The sequence below is a fragment of the Podarcis raffonei genome, chromosome Z (assembly GCF_027172205.1).
Source record: "Podarcis raffonei isolate rPodRaf1 chromosome Z, rPodRaf1.pri, whole genome shotgun sequence".
Classification (NCBI taxonomy): Eukaryota; Metazoa; Chordata; class Lepidosauria; order Squamata; family Lacertidae; genus Podarcis; species Podarcis raffonei.
Window position 1 is genome coordinate 47,715,656 of NC_070621.1, and position 22,534 is coordinate 47,738,189.

General features: G+C 42.8%; 1 protein-coding gene across 5 annotated transcripts in view; it reads right to left on the bottom strand.

Moving 5' to 3' along the window:
• Positions 1–22,534, bottom strand: part of TEX11 (testis expressed 11) — a 45,472-nt gene that overhangs the window by 18,106 nt on the left and 4,832 nt on the right. For 2 of the 5 annotated variants that reach the window (XR_008328517.1, XM_053373987.1), the window contains exons 4-18: positions 20,834–20,918; positions 19,698–19,777; positions 13,913–13,993; positions 13,689–13,808; positions 13,343–13,423; positions 13,098–13,183; positions 11,384–11,441; positions 11,168–11,263; positions 9,376–9,457; positions 8,805–8,883; positions 8,147–8,298; positions 7,229–7,314; positions 5,923–6,060; positions 3,228–3,330; positions 1,089–1,204 (exon numbers count right to left, since the gene is read on the bottom strand). Coding sequence is in view for 4 of the 5 variants with exons in the window: in XM_053373987.1 (XP_053229962.1) it covers positions 1,089–1,204; positions 3,228–3,330; positions 5,923–6,060; positions 7,229–7,314; positions 8,147–8,298; positions 8,805–8,883; positions 9,376–9,457; positions 11,168–11,263; positions 11,384–11,441; positions 13,098–13,183; positions 13,343–13,423; positions 13,689–13,808; positions 13,913–13,993; positions 19,698–19,777; positions 20,834–20,918 (1,443 nt within the window). In the remaining variant the exon portion in view is untranslated. The remainder of the gene's footprint in view (positions 1–1,088; positions 1,205–3,227; positions 3,331–5,922; positions 6,061–7,228; positions 7,315–8,146; positions 8,299–8,804; positions 8,884–9,375; positions 9,458–11,167; positions 11,264–11,383; positions 11,442–13,097; positions 13,184–13,342; positions 13,424–13,688; positions 13,809–13,912; positions 13,994–19,697; positions 19,778–20,833; positions 20,919–22,534) is intronic. The other 3 variants (XM_053373989.1, XM_053373990.1, XM_053373991.1) reach the window with 3 other exon arrangements.

Consider the following 22,534-nt stretch of genomic DNA (forward strand, 5'->3'; position numbering starts at 1 on the left):
AGAAAAATATGGTACTTGCTGGGCATTCACATACAATCAAAGGAATTTGCTGTCACAGTGCAAGACTGGAGTACCATGAATTCAAACATAGCAGAAATGAAATGTCTTGGCACAGTCTCTGGTAAGCAAAAGCAATTAAAAGTTCATCAAGTGAGGTCCTCTTATAAGGGCCACGGTCCCTGGAAGTTCATTTAAATGACTGCCTGGGGCAGAGCTTTACAGGTGGTGGCACCCACACTTTGTAAATACATTACCCCCATGAAACTAGAATGGTGGCAACAACCTGCTCTTTCAGGAGCCTCCTTAAGACTTCTTAAAAGAAAAAAAAAATCAACAGGCTTTGTCCGGATAGCATTGCTGGAAATTGTCTATGCTGACCTCACAGACACAAGTTAACTCTGCCTTAACTCTGTATTTTAGTTTTATCTTCTTATCTCTCTTTGTACACTACTGCAAAATTTTCATATGGTGGGAGGTGTATAAAACAAACAAAAAGATGCCCGCGTTACAGGGGGTTGGACTAGATGACCCTTGCGGTCCCTTCTAATGCTAGAATTCTGCAATCTAGATACCTAGGTAGCGCTGGGAGAGACATGGGAATGTAGGACGCTGCCTTATGCTGAGTCAGACTATTGGCCCATTGACCTCAATCTTGCCTATGCAGATTGGCAGGATTTCAGGCACCCCAAACTTCAGGTGCCATTGCAGATTGAGCCAGGGACCTTCTGAATACAAAGTAGACACTCTGAGCTATGGCCGTCCCCAGGATATGTTAGTCTGTTTTGTGTACCCGATCTCAAGCAACCATGGAAGTATTTATTAAGCCCATTTAATATCGTAAGTGGGAGCTCTCCCACAGAAGCGAAAGGGGTCAAATGCCACACACTGATTTATGTGCGCATGCACACCAGCAAGGGCTACTAAGAACAAAGCCAGAGAAAGAAAACCAAATTTTCTAGACCCAATGCATTTCTCTGCAAAGTAGACCTGCGGAAGTTTAATAAAGAAAGACAAGGTGCAGGTGCTTCACTTATATGAAAATCAGGACAGAAAATCAGGACAGAAGCCCCCCAACTTTTTTTTTTTACCTCTAAAGCAAACTGGGCAGCTAATTTCAAGAGGTTAGCCAAACTTCGTTCTGACATCCAGGTCGTTGAGTCTGGGTCCGTTACGGTCCTTTCCATTTCATCAATTGCATGGGAAGCTTAAAAAAATGAAGAAGAAGGTGGAGGTGAGGGAACAGGGAAGACATTAATGATAGGCTGTACTAGTTCATACAAGAGCGGTTGTGGTTTCTCAGATCAGCAGCTGGTTGTTCAAGGCATACAGGTGTCCTATCCTGAGGCAACAAAGTGCTCCTATAGTTGTGAAAGTACATGGCTTGTCTATCCACTGTGCTCATTACTATGGTTACTAAACCCCTAATCTGATCCCTTCAAAGGCCAGGCATTCCATTTTTTTGCCAAATAATCCACAGATGGAGTGTGTTTAGCTCTGTATGTATAACCAAAAGCAAGGACAAACCAGGACAGATCTGCATATGCATAGATGCAACCCACATAAATAACAACTCTAATATAACTGGATATATCATGCATCTCACTACAGCACAGAGGACAGTGAGCTGAGCTCAGCAAAGTCCAGGGGTAAACAGGCAGATCCACACCACATGTTTCAAGTACCTTCAACACACATTTGAAGCACATGACTTCAACCCAAAAATTCTGGGAACTGCAGCTTTCTCCTCATGGGGTATAATTCTCGGCACCTTTAACAAACCACAGTTCTCAGCAGGGCTTTTTTCAGCTGGAACTCACTGGAAATCAGTTCCATCACCTCTCAAGTGGGCACTGTTGCCCATTATAGGAAAACAAGGGAAGCACTCATGGTGAGTTCTGACATCTCCTTTTCTAGAAAAATAGCACTGGTTCTCAAGATGATATTATGGCCTTAGCTTTTGTAATGTGATTCTACTGTATGAACCAGCATGTTAAGAGTTCGGATATTCCTCACTCCGATAGATTTCTCTGAGTGGCTTGCTAGTCAAATCAGTTTGGAGACTGTAGCAAGTGTAAAAGTTCTCTAAAAAGCAACTGTCATCCTTACACAAAGAAACAAACTTGGATTTAACGTGGTATATTTGAAATCCCAAAATATACCATCCTGATTCCAAATACGTGACCAAATAACTGTGGTCAAAACCACCGATGGTATACACACATAGGGATAATAGTTACAGTTAGATTTCATATAAATACTCCCAATAACTGCAACCAGGAAAGAAGCATGCTATCAATATAGGAAACCCTTATCTAATCATGACTATGTATCTCTTTTCTAAGATAAGAGAGAGTTTCTGGCATTCCCAGATGAGTGTCACTGACCGTGGCACTCAAAACAGAGAGCCAGTATGGTGCTGCAGTCATACAGTGATGTAATAGGACCTGGGAGACCTATAAAATGGGAAGAGGAAGAACCATGTAGGCTACCTTGAGCTCCTTAGAGGATATAAAGGGGATATAAATGCAGTAAGTGAGTAATAAAAACACACAATCTTTTTTTTTTGTGCCGTGACTCGGATAAAAACACACAATCTTGAAACCACTGTACCCCCCTTATCATTCTGCTAGATGACATGTTCTGACGTAACAGATTCCAAAGCCTCAGATCTCGTCACTATAATTGCCAGTGAATTCTGTCCCTCTGTAACATCAAGAATGCTAAGTCAAGTTGCTCAAGCATGCTATTATTCCATGAGATAATGTTGGGCAATCCCACTCACACTGACCATTCACTACTTCATTGCTAGGATGTGACATGGGCCTGTCTCTCTCCCCTTTAAGATGCTCTAGGTTTCAATTTCCATAGGGTCAAATCCACACTGTAAAAAGTGGATGGTTGTGGCTTCACTACACCTGTTTGGCAGTCCTACATAGAAGGGAGGCAGAAAGCAGAGTTTCCTCTGCGTAACTTGCATACCCTTTTCAACAACAGAATTCTATTCCTGTAGAAGGCGGTATTGTTACAAATATAGCTGTGGACAAGTATAGAGAAGACAACGAGACAGCTTGCTGAAGTTAGAAGCTGTAATGTTTAATGAGTTTAAGGACAGAAAACTACAGAACCCAAAGTTCCCTACCCACTTTTACCTCTAAGTCCTCCTGGGCAAGATAGGAAATCCCAAAGCAGAAAATATGACTAAATATTCCACCACCTTCTGTTTTTACCTGCTGCCACGTCATTCTCCAAGATGGCAATTTTATAGAAATAAAAATAAGTAAATATGCAGTTGGGATGGTGCCTCTCTGCTTCCTTCAAGGCCTCCTTAGCCTGCAGACAGAGGGATTAGCAGGATTGCTGATTAAGTATTAAAGCAAGGACAACTAACAACAATTAAACACACAGGATGCACAGAACACATTGATATTATTTACATCATTTCACAGAGAACTCACAGGGCAAGAGCCACCAGCCTGGCATCCAGGAAGTCTTCTAGTGGTGGTCCTGGGCAGGTGCCCCAGGTTTCGAGCTTTCTTTTATTTAATTTTTATTTTTTATTTTTTATTTTTTAAGTCTCTAGCCCTCCTAGAAAGAAAGTTAGGCAGCAAAAAGTGCATGTCTGTTCCAAGTGATTTCTGTGAAATGAAAATGGTGTGTGGCTACCTCGTATATCTTTCCTGGCCCTGAGGAAATGTTTCCTGTTGCAGGGGATTGGACTAGATTACCCTCAGAGTCTCTTCCAACACTACAAGTATGATCCTATATTAGGCAGCACCAGTATCCGGGAGGGTGGGTGTCATCTACATAATAAGGACTAGCATGACATGGTTGACGTCCAATAGTAAATATAAGGTTGTCTCTAATTTTGTATCATATGACAAAAGCAGTTATTTCGTGTTATGCCACGCCTCCTTTGTGGTAGCCATTTTGTGACTGGCACCCCTGTACGCTCTCAAAATTCAAAATGTGCCTATATATTTGAAGCTGTTGGCAACCCTTGACTTGGGAAAAACTATTATCATCATAAGGTTAGATTAACCGCGCAAGACAAAAAACTTACTGTTCTGTTGCTTCATTTAGCCAGTTTTTGTTGTTGTTAATAATAATAACAAATAAATTACTTTTAACTGTGCACAGTTTGAATGCATACATATGGCGACAGTCTGTTAAGTAGTATGAAATAATTAATAATATTTAGATTGGGCATGCCTGCTCAGTACTAAATCCCATTGAATTCATTAAAATGTGTCACTGCAGGCTTGCAGCTACTGGTCCAGGTTGAAGTCTCGTGTTGATAGGCAAGGCTCTGAATAACGTGGGGTCCAGGATATCTTAACCTGAGCCCTTATATTCCAGCCTGATCATTGAAGTCATCTAGGGCAGCTAGTTGTCTCCCATGTTACAGAGGCCCAGCTGGCCTCATTCAGAAGTTGGGCATTTTGTCTCGCAAGTTCTATGCTAAAATATCTCGAGCAGCCAAGCCAGCTGCCTGAGTGATTGCTTTGTGTTGTTACTATGTTGCTATATACTGATGTTTGGGCAAGAGTGTAAATACTTTTGCAAATAAATAGAACAAGAGTGCAATCCAATGCTCTGCTGTGCACTGTAGGTTTCTAGCAAAAGGGGCTGCCTCGGCTGCTGCAACTATGCAGGTGAAAAGAACAAGCAGGACATGAGACCTTCCTATTAGAGGCTTTTGAGGTGGGGAGATGAATTGGAACCACATGAGGAAGGGCCATGCACACAGCCTTGTTTCCTGAGTAGTCAAGTGTAAGCACAAGTTTGTGACCACAGGTGAGGGTCAGAGGATGCCAAGAGCTTTTATGAGCAAGGCAGAACTGGCTGCAACAGTTGCCTGGGCTGGAAATGATGTTCCTTTAGGTGTTTGCAGTATAGCCTTCTGTGCCTTTGCAACAGACCACATGGGTGACAGAACCATAGCTTCAGCTATCAACTACCAAACAAATATATACAAGGAGAAACCTCATTTTTCAAATGAATTCATGTTAAACTTTAATAACCTAAACACAAGGAGGAATTTGGACAAGTACCCTTCCCTCTCTGAAGGCAAATGATTTCCATCACTGGGTGGTGATGACAAGACATGCAAAACCTGATTGCAGCCCTTGCTCCTAACAACCTTTTGTTGGGCTGGCATAACATACATCTCCAACATTAAATTAATAAAGAAAAAACATCCTTCTTGCGGGATGGGTTTTAATAGATAGGAGAGGATATATTAACTGCAATTTATCTCTCCGGGCACCCACGTGTGTGGGATGAAGAGAGTTTAAAAGTCCCACCCTTAGCAGCAAAATTAAAGGAATTGGCTGTCAGGCCTTCTTTTAATTAAGTCCAGCTGCGAAGCAAGCCAACTTCCTCTTTTCGTTTACCCCCCTTAAAAAAGAAATCGGACAAGTTGAGGCTGCCTTAAAATATGATATACTTACTCATAGTCTTGCACTGGTTCTCAGCTACAGCAGCAGTAAAATACATATATTTACAGTAAAAGCAGTCTCAGGCATACTGCCTGATCTGGAGCAAGTGGACATCCGTCCTCCTGCACAGCTGGTCAAAGAGCGGGGTGCGGGGGGAATACATCTTTGACTGTTCCCACTCAAGAGAGGAAGGGAAATGACGTCACACACTCTACTAATTGCATTTCTATGGTCTGAGTGCCTGCCAATCAGCCACACAGCTCTGTGGCAGTCAGCCCCTAATCTTACTATGTAGCAAGAATAAGCAATGTTAGGTTTGGCTGCTACATCTCCCACATTTCGAAAGGAAGATTTGCCCGTACCCCCACCCCACAAAACACCCCAGGCCTGATAATATTAAACAGTAGCAAATTTTAAGACTTTCCATAAGCTCATGGAGAAGGTTAAATTGGAAAAAACATCAGCACCTGAGGCTGAGAAATACCTTGAGAGGCTCTTTCAAGCGAAGAAAGCAAGCAGCCATATTCCTTTCCAAACTTGCAATGTTGTTCTCTATTTGTCTGCCTGAGCAGAGTTTGAATGAGTAAGTGTACCACTCAAGGGCTTCATAATACTTTTCTTCCTAGAAAATAAGCATTGTGTCTTAAACTGATTGTATTCTGTGAGTTCCAAGCTCATGGGTTGTGAACAAGTATGCAGTTGTTCTGCTCTTCATCAATAGGAGGTTGGAGAGCATGGTGACTTTTCAAAGCCAAGCAGGCTAGGATAACACTGATTATTTAGATCTCAGAGTTGGGGAACCACCTGCATTTTGAAAGGTATGTACTGCAATCCAGCACAACAATCCTTGCTGAAAACCACTAACACAGCCCTTGAAAAATACTGGCTTAGGAACCTTGAGTATAAAAAATGAAAGAGGCTGCATTTTATTTCATTTCATAACCAGTCCATGTCTGCTAAACTTATTCCTGCACCTGTTTATTTTGAAAGCTCAGATACCCAAAATATTGGCAAAGTGCAGGGTGAGTGGGAAGGTGTTCCAAAGGAATGCTACATTCAGGGTTCAGCCCACAGACTGCTTGCATTCACCATACATAAGGAGTTAACCACATGTGGTAGTCAAATAATAATAATAAAAAAATTAATTTATATCCTGCCCTCCCTGGCCAGAACTGGGCTCAGGGCAGCTAACATCAAAAATATATAATACATTAAGACATAAAATTCAGCAATCGACTGAAATACAGCTTAAAATCGGATTAAAATCAAAATAAGATCAGATGGCTACCAGCAAATTATAACTATAACTATAGGGGTTGGGAACCTTAAGTACTCACCAGGCTCAGCTATTTGTATGAGCCAGTGAGAAGAGTTAGAGAGGCCACCTGTATGCAGGGTCTTGTAAAAGGAGAGGGGTCAGACTGAGCCCCGACCAAAGGCCTGGTGGAACAGCTCTGTCTTGCAGGTCCTGCGGAAAGATGTCAAGTCCCGCAGGACCCTGGTCTCTTGCAACAGAGTGTTCCACCAGACTGGGGCCAGGGCCGAAAAGGCCCTGGCTCTGGTCAAGGCCAGATTAACCTCCTTGAGGCCCGGGACCTCCAAGATGTTATTGTTTGTGGACCATAAGGTCCTCCGCGGGGCATACCAGGAGAGGCGGTCCCGTAGGTACAAGAGTCCCAGATCGAATAGGGCTTTAAAGGTTAGAACCAGCACCTTAAACCTGACCCTGTATTCCACTGGGAGCCAGTGCAAGAAGAAAACAAGAAGAAAAACTTTGCATGGCTCCAAACCTTATAGTACTTGGTAGCTCTGTCCCACAGAACATGGTGCAGGTGATCCAGTGTTTCAGGACGAAGAAACTTTCCTTGGCTGTGGTCTGAGGAGACAAAGTTCAGCACTTCACCAATTTTAGAGCATCGAACATATTTGCAAGGACAGGAGCAAAGTGCACTCTATTATAAATCCTCAAAGCCAAACTAAAATGTGACCTTATCTAAAGCTGGACTCTTGGCATCTTACATAAAGCCTGGTTCTAAGAATGCTCAATCAAAGTTAAGTCCTACCTGTTACTTTCACCCAAGCAAATATGCTTAAGATAATCTTAAGAGCAATATATCCTGAACCAGTGTGGCCCATTCCTGACAGGACAGCCAGGGAAGAGGAGGACAACAGCATTTGCAGTGGAAAAGTGGGTCAGGGATTCAAAACCACCTTCCTCTGCCCCACTTTCCCCACAAACCCACCAGCTTACATTTGTCTAGAAGCCTAGGTCATTGTTAATAACTGGGCAGAGACAGAAACTAACTGGCCTTAACTGTTATCATATGGAGCTGCTGAAATTGATTTGTGGGCTCCCAGTTCCCGAAGTTCCTATATCTTGAACTGGAATGGCATGTGGGATGGCAAAAAGGAAGTTGCTGCCTGGGGGCTGCAACAAGGGGAAGGGGACCATTACTGAGCCTGAAGCCCCTTAAGGACCACCTGATCCCTTATACTCCCCTTCAGTCACTGAAATCCTCTGATGGGACACTTCTGGGGGTTGGCCTTCATCAGGGACTGAGCGTTTAGTGTGCAGGCCCTGCCCTGTAAAACTCCCTGCCAGTAGATGTTTGGCAGAAACCACCCCTTGCCTTCTCTCAGATACCTCTTAAAAACTGCCCCTTTTAGACAGGCCTGACCAATATGATCAAAAGAAAACTGGCACAGACCTGCAATAACACCTTCAATTATATTTTGGGCAAGCGACTCATTCATTGTCTGTATCAGGAGTTCAATCTGAAGAAGACTGATTTTGCCAAAATCCGGGAATCCTTTAAACCTCTCAGCAAGTGAGTCCAAAAAGTCTAGCGCGATGGTCTGCCTAGATATGCAAAGAACATGCAAACAGGTTGGGCATATGGACTGCCAGTCACTGGCAACAAGAAAGGGAGGTAGCATTCATGAATTGAGTTTCCAATAGCAAAAGAACCTAGATTCCTATCCACCCACATTGCCCTCTCAAGGGAGAAAATTTCAGCCACTCTCTGATGCTCTCACACCAAAAGCGTCATGAAACACTGCCATCCTGACAACAGACCGTTTAGAACTGCATACACCAAATGTACGTACACCTGCAATAATACTAATTGCAGGCCTCAATCTGCTCACCCAAACATCTCTCCAAAACGGTTTGAGCACCTAAATGTGCCCAGATGAAAGAGCCATTGCCCCTTTATTTTCTCATCATTCCCAATACTCCTGTAATTTTTCTCTTAAGGAATTCTACCATGACAAGCCATGTCATAATTTGAGTTCCTTTGTCTTCCTTAGCGTCTATTCTGCTTGATGAAAAACTACTACTGGTCAGGATCCCTTAGATAGCTGTACCTCTCATGCTCCAGAAGCAGTTTTGCCACATCCACAAAAAAATCCAGGGTGAACCCATGACGCAGAAGTTCATCAATAGCTGGAGAGGGAAGGAAGTGGCAAGGTTAGTGTGTCACTGAAAGCAAAGGGTGGAGAGGAAGATAAAATCAGACAGAAACATCAATACTGTTCAGGTTTTGATTTCCAAGTGCTAATCACAGAATCCAGATAGGCAGGATTGTAGCTGATTTGATTAACTTGGGTGGGGTCTCAGAAAATACTGAATGTGCATAGTATAAAAACAAATATCCCTCCAAATCTATGCTAATGGCACTGAAGAAGGAAAATATTCACTTGGGTGAATATGGACTGAGAGTGCAAGCACCTGTACTGTAAACAGCCATTTTTCTACTTTGCAGTTCATACTCTTTGTTAAAAACAGAAGAGGCTCATCAACTAGAACACCGTGCAGTATAAAATGAAGTTGCCTCTGTTGCCATAGATTAAACAGTCCTGGCACTTTCCCTCACAACTCAACCTTCCTTTACAGGCATGATGCCACATGTGACTTATTTTGAACCAAGGATGGTACCTGCGCCAAGTTCTGCCTCTAGCACATCGCCTTTCAGGAGAATCCTAATTTTCAAGAACAAACCAGCTGGATGCAAATCTTCCTGTAAATCAAGAAATCAAGACATTATTTTGACAGCCAAGCTATTCTTCACCATATTCAGGATATTTTTAACTGGCTGCTGTCAGAGCTTAGCTTATTCATAACTCTGAAAGAATGTCAAGGCCCTCTCATCAGCACTCCCCAAAATATATATTCTAAATAATCTCCTAGAATAATTTTAAACATCCTTAGCAACAAGTCAGCCAGCACTGCGATTATAATTTCTCATCCCAGAGCCTCAAAACTATATTCTTTATTTTTTTCAGAATTCTCATATGGAGAGTGGGAGAGGAGAAATTGCCTCTTTACTGTCTCCAATATCCCGTCTTCTTCTGAGATAGCAGAGACCCCAGGAGTATCAGCTGCCTGTCACACCAAAGATCATTTAAAGGGGTGAAAGAGGATGCTGTTCGCTCTCTGCATTCACACCATACATTAAAAACACCTGACTTCCCCCCCAAAATCCTGGGAACTGAAGTTTACCCCTACAAAGTTATAGTTCCCAACACCCTTTGGGGGAAGTTATGTGCTTTAAATGTATGGTGTGCAGACACATCTGCTCTTTTGTAAACAAAACAAATAAACTCCATACTTCCCCACACCACTCCCACGCTGGCATCGGCCACAATCAGATAGACCATGGGTAGGCAAACTAAGGCCCGGGGGCTAGATCTGGCCCATTCGCCTTCTCAATCCAGCCCGTGGATGGTCCGGAAATCACTGCATTTTTACATGAGTAGAATGTCGTTTTATTTAAAATGCATCTCTGGGTGATTTCTGGGGCATAGGAATTTGTTCATCCCCCCCCAAAAATATAGTCCAGCCCCCCCACAAGGTCTGAGGGACAGTGGACTGGCCCCCTGCTGGAAAAGTTTGCTGACCCCTGGGAGATGAACTAAGAAGGAGCAAAGAAGGATGGAAGCCACTCCCTCACTCTGCCGCTACAAGGGGAAGAGGGGATAAAAGGAAAAGACTCCTTTGCCCCTGGACAGGGCAATAATAGCAGGTAAATTACTCTTCCAAGCACATTATGCAGCTATTGCTTTGAGAGTAGGAATTGGTACTACACTGCTAATAAAGCTGCTGCACAGAGCAGCCCTGAATTCTCATGTCTCTATGTGAAACAGCAAAGGGCCTCACACCTTGTAAGGCAACCCTGAATTCTCCATTCCGTGTAAGAAGTCTTAAATGTCTGGCAACTGTGCACAACCTTCATGGAAAACCAGATGCATTGTGTCAAAATCACTGCATAACCCTATGTTCCTGCTAAAATCATACAGCCATAATGGTTCAATATAACATAACTCTTAGGGTCAGTGACAAAATTTTCATAAGGATCAAACAATGTTCACAATGTAGTGTACAAGCTTTCAAGTTACAGAGGACTCTTCTGCAGACCAAAAGTTCAAGATTACCCAGGAGGGGAGTTAATGGAAAAACGAATGCTTCCAAATGTAAGTTTAATGGTGAACCCTTGTTTGCAGGTTGTTTGAGTCATAAGGTGAAGATAGAACAAAATTTTGTTTCAGACTGAAATGTAGAGTTTAGTGATAAACGCAAAGAGGCTTGGGGGAAAGATACTGTTTCTGGAGTAGCTCCACTGACTGCAGCACTTAACTCTCAGCAGAAACAAATCCAATCCATATGCTTAGAGCACAAGCAACTCACTCAATCCCATGTCTTTCAAACAGCTGTTTGCTTGCTCCCTCACCTCATTAGCCATGGTGACAGCCACAAGAGCTTTTTGTTCATGACCTCTTATCCCCGAATCCAGATAGACATTACTTAGCAACCGCAGTACTTTAGCCTACAATTAAAAATAAATGAATATATAAGCTCAAAAGGCTGGCATAAATGAATCCGTTCTAACCCCAGAGGAAAACGGATTCCTCCATTGGGCTACATGTGGTTTACAAAGATTTCTCACCTGCATTGCTTTTTCATTGGAGTATTTCCTATCCATCTTTCCAATTTCGTAACTCTGGCTGTTGGAAAGGGGGAAACCGACAACAGACTAGCTGATTATTCATAGCATAGAAAAGACCCACTTGGCTATATTCACAGGAAATAGCATACTGTGTAAGAATAACTGTATCCAGTCCACGGTACCAATTTTTCTCTTATTGTTTCACATGAAATGTTCCACAGTGAAGAAATTATACTGCAGATTAGCCACTGCAAAGATGGTGAATTCAATGGGGTGTCATTTACTAATCACCTGAAGATTCCCCAACGCTCTGAATGGCAGGTGGTCCTCCTCTCCATGGAGGGCTCTTCAGTCGTAGACCCCTCTCCCCAATTCAGCTCACACGAAAGTGTTCAAGTCTTATTTCAAATGGCAAATTTGAAGCTGGCTGTCTACTCATAAATGAATATTGTCAGGAATAAGTGTCCTAGCCTGTCCCTGCCATCTCAAGGGACAAGTTAGAGCCTATGTCAGCAAACGTACCAGCAAATAAGCAACCTAGTCAGCTGCTTAAAATCCAACATGAATTATATTTTGGGACAAGATGGGATTCAAGATTGTTCACCTCTTCCTCTACCAGAAATAAATTCATGATGGAGCTTTTCTGTGAACACTGTTTACTTTAAAAGATGTATAGTAGAACCTCATGTTACGGACAGGATCCATTCCGGGTTCCACACAGAACTGACGCACGCATGCGGCACAATTTAGCGCTTCTGCACATGCGTGAGCGACAAAACCTGGAAGTAACCCATTCTGGTACTTCAGGGTTGCCGCGGGATGCAACTTAAAAACACGTAACCTGAAGCAGATGCAACATGAAGTGTGACTGTACTGGTGTAATCCCCTGTTCACTGGCCATGACAGGTCATGGGTTCCTCAACTTTGGTCTAATGTCTGCTTCCTTTAAGAAAAAAGCAGCTTTGGGAGGGTTCAATCTGGAGTGCAGCAGCAGAAGGAAAGAGTTGCTGTGCCCTCTCGGGTCACTGTTTCTCTTCATCAAACCACCCAAGCTGCTGTCTCCACCTTCGAAATGCATGCTAACTTCCCTTGGAAAAATGCTCTCATAAGACTAGATTTTCTGCCATTGCAAACAACTTTTTAAGCCACTAGATGGTGCCAAACGACACAATTGAAACCAACGCTTGTTTGCCTTTGGTATATCCGAGACAGGACATTCTATCTCTATAGCCTAGAAAAAAATAAATAAATGCCTGCTTGTCCTTTTTTGGGAGGAAAGGGCAGCATATGCTATCGGCAGGTACCTTCTGTTGCAACATTTTAATGCTTGCGGAAACCATTTCTATTCAGTCAGGCTTATGCAGGTGGTTCAGAAGGCATCTTTCAATAAAAATTTATGATGTTAAGATTTAAATGATTTTTTAGTGGTACCTCAGGTTACAGACGCTTCAGGTTACAGACACTTCAGGGTTACAGACTCTGCTGACCCAGAAACAGTACCTCGGGTTAAGAACTTTGCTTCAGGATGAGAAGAGGAATTGCGTGGCAGCAGCAACGGGAGGCCCCATTCAGGTTAAGAACGGGCCTCCAGAGCAAATTAAGTTCTTAACCTGAGGTACCACTGTAAATCGCTCCAATTATTTAATCAATAGTGGTACATAAAATTTTCTTATAAATATATACTGAATAAGCAAAAGACTACTCATGGAATTACCAGAGCCAAAAGGAGCTCTCTTCATATCTCTTCTGTGTGTATCCTTCCACACCAAAGTTATAGCACAGGCGGGAGAGGTAACAGGTCTGCAAATATACGAAACAAACATACTGCTGTGTTAAAAGGCCAAGATCTGTGTGGAATAGTTGAAACATTTCCCCTAATTTTCAGTGAAGCACCACTGCAACAGAATAGAGTACAAATGCATTAAAAACTATCATAAAGACAGTCTTATGGCTACTCACCTTTTGTGGCAGGCTCATCAGGATGTTTTTGCACTGAAGAACACATGTGACAGCTTTCTGATGATTTCCTTCAGCAACTGCCTGAGAAAGCAAAAGAACAGGCCAGTAAACTGCTAGGTTGTGCCACAGGTCAATTTTAAATTGATGTTTCAAAATTCTAGAAAACTATGTTTGTATTGGAAACACGTTCACAGAAAGAGTGTGTCAAGTTCTATGAATTAAAAATGTTGGAAGCCAGTGAACTGCAGAAAGCACATCATATGAACAATACGAATGAAGACAACACTCATTACATTGCCATAGCACTACCACAGCAGCTTGGCATTTATTTTTTGCACCAACGTACCGATTCAGCCTGGAAAGAGATAATGTTGAACATGCCCTTCTCTATATCAGATTTGTGTTCACAAATATCAGTCTCTCTAGGACTCCTCTTTTTCAGCAGAGCATAGAGTTGTTTCAGACTCTGCAAAATGAAGCAGGTAATATGCTTAAAAACAACCAACAAACCATGGTATTTGCTAAAAACACACCAAAAAAACATTATTGCACAGGAAGGCACAAACTTACATCCAAAGCAATCTCAAAAAATTCATTGGCAAGATCAGATTTTCCAATATTCGCATAGGCTTTCCCAGTCTTTGTAGCCATCTGGATCATAAAATAAATTCGTAAGTTTAAAACAAAACATGGACATTGGCCTCTATGGAATCCTACAAAACCAGTACATATTTTCAATAGAATAACAGAATCGAGAGACCTTTACAACAGTTTGGCTGGTTTAAATTAGAGATCGTGATCCTGGCTTATGGCTTTTTGATCTGAGACCAAGAATCAAACCTGCATGCTCACCCATCATGCATAGCCTCATGCCTCTGTGCACCTGCTTAAGTGCAACTGTCACATCCTTCCCGGACAGCACTACTGGGAGTGAGAAGGACTGCATTCTGAAATCATGGAGCATCGCTGCCATCCAGCGCGAGACAATGCTGAGCTAGATGGACCACTGGTCTGGCAGTGCAGGGCAACTTTTCTGGTATCTTGCCAGGCTCTAACCTGACTCAGGACGATTCAACCTCTTAAAAAGACCCAGACTTCCCAGGAGGAAAGAGCAGTCCAACTCCAGAACTGGTCCGAAAGGCCTCAATATCCATGGAGACACCTCACCAGGCCTTCCTCCAAAGGCTGCCTGGAAGGACTGCTTCTCAGTCTGAGTCTGAATCACCTCCCAGCTCCAGACAGCATGCCAGGAAGGTCAGGTGGCCACTCTGTAAAGGACCCCCTATGTGGAAACTCAGAGGAACATAGCAGCTCGTGAGCAAGGGGGTCCTTGGCAGTAAAGGGCTGCTCAAGAGCAGAATTAAATGCACTTGGTCCTGGATGGTGTTTGAGAGACCAGACTATGCAAGTTCTCAGTTGATGACTAGCAGCTGCTGAAGCAACACACATCTTTCAGCTCCCAGACTTTTCTAACCTGACTTCTTTGCTCTACCTCTTGACGGACCTCCAAACCTACGTGCAATGACTCAAGTCTTCTGTACTGCACTCAGTTATGGACATTGGTTTATGACCTTTTGACGTTTGCTTCTCCTGGGCTTCCTGTTTTGGAGGCTCCTCTGGCTCTTGACAAGCGCTGTTGTTTTGGATCCCAGCCTGTGGCTAATCTTGTTGCACGCAACTACCCTACCCAGTGCTCAGGACCTGGGACTTCAATTTGGATGGAGGACTACTGCAATTTGTTTATACCAAACTAGGGAAGTGGTGCAATACTGGTCTACTAATCAGGACATGAAGCCACACCTGTTTCATATCCTAGAAAGTAAGCCAGGAATAAACCAATTCCCCATTTTGGGTGTAATGGGGAGCTGTGGTTTAAACAAGCCGTAACAGAAGTGTCAAAAGCAGGTGCATGCAAGGAGGAGCAACAGGGGAGCATATGAGCACAACGTCTATCATCGGGTTTATTACCTATAATTTATTAACTGTGGTAATAAAGTAGTTCATTAGCCATGTTAATAAAACTGATTGTTAAATGTGAGGTAGACCCTACCTGACATTCTGCTTCATAAAAAACTGCAAACAGCAAATACTTTAGAATTATTATAAAATATAGTGGTACCTTGGTTTACAACCTTATTTTTTTAAAAAAAGATATTTATTGAGTTTTTCCACCTTTATACATTAAAAAATAAAAAAACAAAAAACAAAAAAGTTAAAAACACATAAAGTTTACAATCCTTATTTTCAATAACATATTTCCCTGACTTTCCCACACCTCCCCTTCTTATATTCCAATTCAAATTGTTAATTCAACAAGTTCTTGTCCCCAATTTTTGACCTTTTTATATTTAATTCATTTTAGAAAAACTAATTTTAACTTATAAACATCAGTATTTAAACATCAGTGCTCATTCTTAAAACTTTTTTCTAAAGTCGACCCAAATTCCCTTCCACGAATTCCCCAATTTTCATACTAATAACAAAACAAAATTAAAAAAAAAATTATAATTCTGCACCCTTTGGATTCCCAACCCCCCCCCTTCCCGGTTTCAATCCCCAACAAATGTCCATCAGTCTTAGTCTACTATCAGCCTGGAGACCTCACATCCGAGGCTCTTAATTCTCTCTCAATTCCTCTCTGCCGGTTTTTTTGGTAGTCCTTAATATTAAACACCAGATCTCGGAGAAGCTCTGTCCCAATAGGGTCCATATTTCTTCCAGCCAGACCTCCATACTTAAAAGTGGAGCCCGAATCTTGTTTCTTACTCCTTTTAAGTCCAAATGTCCCAAAAGCTCCAACTTCCACCTTAATCAAATTTGTAATCCATAGGTCTTCAGATCTCCACATAAGGAGATCTCTCCATTCTTCAATCTTCAATTCAAAACAGATTTTCATCATCCAGTACTTATTTTCCTTTGTAGCCATCATGTCAGGCCTCTGGCTCTCCTTCGTCATCTGCAACATTACATCTCCTCCTTCCTTTTCCTCAGAAACAACATATATCTCTTTCTCCACACTCTCAAATCTTTCAAGTTTCTCTTCTTGTCCAGCTGCATGAACTTCATGAGTCAAGTCCTTATCAAATTCAATGAATTTGTTTACTGTTAAGTCCAGAGTTGCAACATTTGTAGCCAAAACATCAATTTGGCCTTGTAACTTTCCCAAGAGAAGAAACACTCTGTCCAATTTAGCTTGAATTTTTCCTCCTTCAGCCATTCTTGTAATGTCCCAAAATCCCCTCTAGAGGGATTTTGGTTACTTTATCTTCCTTCCAGTTCAAATCCAAAAATCAAGTTAGTTTGTATCAGTTCTTCCTTGTTTTCAACAAAATATAACCAAATTGTAGCAAATATATCCAGCAGAAACAGCAGAAACAAAGTTCTCTTTTTGCTTCTTGACAGCTAATTTGACAGCTGTCAAACACTTCTATATCTCCTCAACAGGCTCTCTCGCGGATCACTCCCGGGTCCGGGGGGGGTGGCACTTCAGCTCTCAAAATTAGCTCTTATCCTCCAGTAAAATTACTTATACTGCCAAATCGTGAAATTAATGTCTTTTACCCAATAAAGAAGAAGAAATTCTCTCGACCTTAGTTAGCTAGTCCTTGCTTTAGATTATTTATAAGACGGGGAGACGGACTTCCTGTTTGCGCCTTCCCCGATCGTGCCTAATTCAAAAAATTTTTTTCTTTACAAATCCAATTTCCGTATTACTCACGGGTTGTTGCTTTTAGAGTCCAATTGTTCACAAGAAGAAGTCAGCGCTCTCCGACCATGGCATGCGGCTCACCCCGTCCCCCGTTCCGAAGCCTTTAAAAAGACTCATTCGCGGGTCAGGGGGGCGCAAATGGTGCCCGCCGAGTCACCAGGTTCACAGGCTTCAGCGCCTGTGATTTCTGAGGGTCCCCGCGTCGCCGCAGCAGCAAGACCCGGATCCTGCGGAGCCGATTCCCTCCGGAGCTCGGAGGGAATCCGCCATTAGCCGATGGCGCTAACCCGGAAGACCTTGGTTTACAACAACCCGTTCCGGAAGTCCAGTCTTAAACCAAAGTGGACTTAAACAAAGGTGTGCTTTTCCATAGAAAGTAACGGAAAATGATTTAATCCTCTCCAGACGATGAAAAGCAACCCCTAAAACAGCAGTGGTACCTTGGGTACAGTGGCACCTTGGGTTAAGTACTTAATTCGTTCCGGAGGTCTGTACTTAACCTGAAACTGTTCTTAACCTGAAGCACCACTTTAGCTAATGGGGCCTCCTGCTGCTGCTGCGCCGCCGGAGCATGATTTCTGTTCTCAACCTGAAGCAAAGTTCTTAACCTGAAGCACTATTTCTGGGTTATCGGAGTATGTAACCTGAAGCGTATGTAACCTGAAGTGTATGTAACCTGAGGTACCACTGTATGAATTTTACTATCTAATGAGACAATTGATCCATAAAATGAAAGCAATAAACCAGACTGCAATCTACTATCCAGTATCAAAAACTGGCAGTGACCTACCCATTGCCATTGGAGGGACAAGACGGGAGGGGGGAGTTTAAGGGGTGTGTGGAAACACTCAAACTGGAGGAGCAAGGAGCGCGCATGGGGTTCTTGTGGGAAAGGAGGTGGCTAACTTGATGCAGGAGATGGGCTTAAGTGGGGAGGGAAGGAAAAACACTGAAGGGATGAGGAGCATGCATGGGGTGTGTGGGGGGGAAGGAGGCGGCTCACTCACTGAGGGGACGCTTCTGCCCAATGCCCCAATCAGCACGATCTTTTGAGATCTCCCTCTTGTCAAAGCAGCTGAGCTGCAGATTGCTGAGGGGACGCTTCCCTCCCAAGCTTCTGCGGGGCTTGCTCTCCTCCCGCAGCTGCAAGGGAGAGAGTTGTGAGCCTTCCAACCATATGGCTGGCGGGCAAAGCCTCTGTGGGGATTGCTCTCCTCCCGCAGAGGCTTGGGAGAGAGTTGTGAGCCCGCCAACCCTGCCACTGAGGGAGGAGAGCAATCCCCGCAGAAGCTTGGGAGGGAAGCTGCATGCCTGCCAGCCATATGGTTGGAAGGCTCACAACTCTCTCCCTCACAGCTGCAGGAAACACCGTGATGACCCCCTTCTCCGCTGCCAGACAACGGAAGTGTGGCACCCAAAACAGAAGTGCAGCCACAAACGGAGTTCATTCAGAATCCAAAAAAACCACACAACCTGGAGCCCTCATTTCCAGGTTGTAATTGGTTGTAATCCAAAACGGTCGTATACTAGGCTGTTCGTAAACCGAGATACCACTGTAAAGGTAAAGGTAAAGGGACCCCTGACCATTAGGTCCAGTCGTGGCCGACTCTGGGGTTGCGGCGCTCATCTCGCTTTATTGGCCAAGGGAGCCGGCGTACAGCTTCCAGGTCATGTGGCCAGCATGACGAAGCCGCTTCTGGCGAACCAGAGCAGTGCACAGAAACGCCGTTTACTTCTGGGGCAGTACCTATTTATCTACTTGCACTTTGACGTGCTTTTGAACTGCTGGGTTGGCAGGAGCAGGGACCGAGCAACGGGAGCTCACCCCATTGCGGGGATTGGAACCGCCAACCTTCTGATTTGCAAGCCCTACGCTCTGTGGTTTAACCTACAGCGCCACCCATGTCCCTGAGATACCACTGTACCTGCATTTAAATATTTGAAACAAAACAACCAGGTATAAAGAAGTGTGGATCCTGGCACTGGCAGAAAAAACTTACTGAACAATTAAGAATAATTGAATTTTGAAGATGACTTTTGCAGCACAGGGCTTTGGATTAAATTACATATATTAGTAAAGCAAAGAGGAAGGATCTCAATGACAGGAATTAATGGCTCCTTATGGACAGATACCTTGGTATAAGATGTTAAAGAAATAAAACTCCACTGGACTCCAGAGAGCTATTCAACCGGACTGGAGATTCAGATACCAATTGTTCCATAGTTCCATAGTTATGGAACAATACAGACAGTAAAACAATGTACTGAACATTTATGGTTGGGGAAGGGGCTGGGATTTGTACTCCATGATTGTATACGTTATAAAAGAACAGAAGTGAAATACAAAACATCTAACCACACATTTTGGTACGTCATTTGAGTCATTAATTATTATTACTGTTTAATCATTGCAAATGTTTTCTAAATAATGGATATGATATTTTCCCAGGCAAGTTTAAAGAAACTTTGAAACCCATTTCTTTGTGTCTAGCACCCTCTTAAGGTCCATGTAGCACCAACTGAAATCTATCAGTATAAGAAAAAAAAGGCAACAGTTGCAACTTTATAGGCTATTTAGTTTTTCAACATTTTGGGAAGCTGAATCAAACTTTAGAGAGTAACAGTATGTTATTTAGTTGCAATTACCAAAATCTGCCTCCGCACTTTCTGCTCAGAAGGGTTATCTCCTTCAGAGGACTTCATCAGTTTGCAGGCCACGTGGAGCACTGTAAAACAATATGCACATGCTTAAACACCAGACATATGTTATCTATTGCTGCCAACACCACTAAGTAGACTAAACATGGAAGAGGTCAGCATATTTCCTTGCAAGTAGGGGATGGGGAAGAAATTTGATTCTGTTTGCACTTAAACATAGCCACACTTCAAAATCTGCACTTCTCTGAACTTTCTAATGCAATTATGCAACCATGTAAAGTGTAACAAAAATGCATATACTGGGGTAAAATGCACATAAGCATGCATAAACTGGGGCAAAAAAAAAAAGATACAAAAATGCATATATGGGGTAAATTGTGTCACAAAAATGTGAACAACTGGCAAAATTGCATACAAGAATGTTTATATTAGGAGAAACTCTAAGCTAGGGACGTCCAACTCCCAAGAGACTGTGATCTACTCACAGAATAAAAAACTGGCAGTGATATACCCATTGTCATAAAAAGACTGGCAGTGATCTACCCAAAGTTGTTGAGCTTTCTTTAAGAAGCCAAATTTGTGGAGCTTTTTTAAGAAAGGCAAAGTTGGGGGCTTTTGGGGGCCTTTTTGTAAGGAGATCGCTGAGGGGTCAGAGATCAACCAGGATCTACCAGGAACACCAGTAGATCACAATCTACCTGTTGGACATGCCAGCTCTAAGCCTAAGAATCTGATGATTTGAAGGCTTTAAAAAAAAGGTATTCATGAACTGATGTGGAAATAAGCAGAGCTGAACTTAAAACTGGAAAAATAATAAACAGAGACCTGAGGCTGTCAGATTTGCACATCCTTACTAGCCAGTGAGACATGCTTCTTTCAGTACACCAGTCACCCTGTCCTAATTTAGGTCAGTCTCTAGGTGGCAATTAAAGAATAATAATCATAAAGTGTGCTTTCATTTAAAAATACAAAACCAGGCAGTGGTACCCATAGCAAGTCTGGAGTCCTTGTCATTTGCAGTTCCCCTTCCCCCTTTTGAGACTTATACAAATTTCAAAGTAACAGGAAATATTTTACTCTTTTCAGTAAATGCTGAGTGTTTATGGCAGAGATATCATACATACACTGAACTTTCTGCACATCAGCCATAACACAGTTTTTATTTGTTGCCGTGGTCCAATTCCATAAACTGAGTGCAGTTTCTTCAACCTATGGGGGCGGAAATTGCAGCCTGTCAAAATCCATACAAGCCATTTGAAATGTTTTCTAGGAAAAGCATCCCAATTATCAGAGCTGTACAATCCTCCTGGAAACTGGAAAAAGGAGGAATGGGAGCTTGTCACACTGTTAAGCACATTATGGTATCCATTCCATAAAACAGATCTGAGATGACGATGTAAGTGAATAAAAAAAAGAAGACACCATATGTTCTCCCTTCCGATAATCGCTCTTGATTATCACTTCTGTCACACACATGAACATACAAGCTGTGTCACATCAAGATATTTTATCAGCCACAAATACATTCTACCCTAAAGAATATTGCATAACATGGACTCATGCATAAGGTTGGAACGAACTTTTCAAGGACATTTAGATCCCCAAGAGCCCACAACCAGGTGACTGCCCCTTCTGAGGTAACTTGAATGGGAACTTTTTGGTTTTGGTGCCCTATTTACAGAATGCTTTCTTCAGAGAGACCCTTTAGGAAACAACTCTTTTATCTTACAGTGGTGGATGGTGCCCACTAGGACCCGAGCTGCAGGCAGAAGACAAACAGCTGATGGAGCCAGAGCTAATGACAGAACAGACAACTTATTTCAATTTAGCCCCCATCCTCCTCCCTGGTTAGTTCTGCTAGGTTATCAATGGGATGGCGGAGGAGGAGGAAGCCAACAGCTGGCAGCCCTTGGACTGGTTGGAAGTAGGAAGTCGAGGTTGGCAGAGAGTGGACTGTGGTTTGCCCTAGTGAATGAGCCTCTGCTACAGCTTCCGACCACAGGCAAATACATTTTTTAAATTTATCCAGGCATTTTAACAACACATTGTTACGAGTTTGGAAAGGGAGTCAGTCTGGATGATACCTCCTGTGCCTTCTCTCATCATCTTTAACTGCTTTCTTTTAGCTTTAATTTTCTCCGCTTTTTTATTATCACCATCATCATTTAAATTTGTATACAACCCTATACCAGTGGTGTCCAAACTTTTTTCAAAGAGGGCCAGATTTGATGAAGTGAAGGGCCAACCAAAGTTGTTGAGCTTTTTTTTATTATTTTACCCTAAAGGTTTTTTTTAAGGATTTTACTCTAGCAAATAAAGTGCCACAGGGGCCAGATTAAACTGTCAGGCCCCCGAAACGGACTTTAGACATGCCTGCCCTGTGCCTACAGATCTCAGGGAAGTTCACATGTTTAAAATATGCTTGATATTTATTTCTGTATACGGTACTGTTTTTGTTGTTCTCTCAAGCTTTAATAAAAATTCAAATGCAAAAAAGATGCTTCCCGGTGCCCCCTCCAAACCTGTGGTGCTTTGTGCGCATGTGCCCGTTGGGGAGCAGCGCTAAATTGCCTAAGAGCCAGCTTGCCAAACCCATTCCTTTGCAAAGGAATTGGTTTTGACTGACTAGTTAAGAGCTACGATTAGCGTAACCAAAGAAGTCGCTCTGTGCCCACAGAACAAATGAGCAAGCCTTCCTAGCTACTAGGAAAACAAAACCAAGCCTTTCCAGATATCGAAAGAACAATAGCCAGAGATGTGAGTCTGAGCTGAGCTGGAAGCTGTAGACACAAAGACATGCTTGATCTGTGCTTGACCCAAAGCTG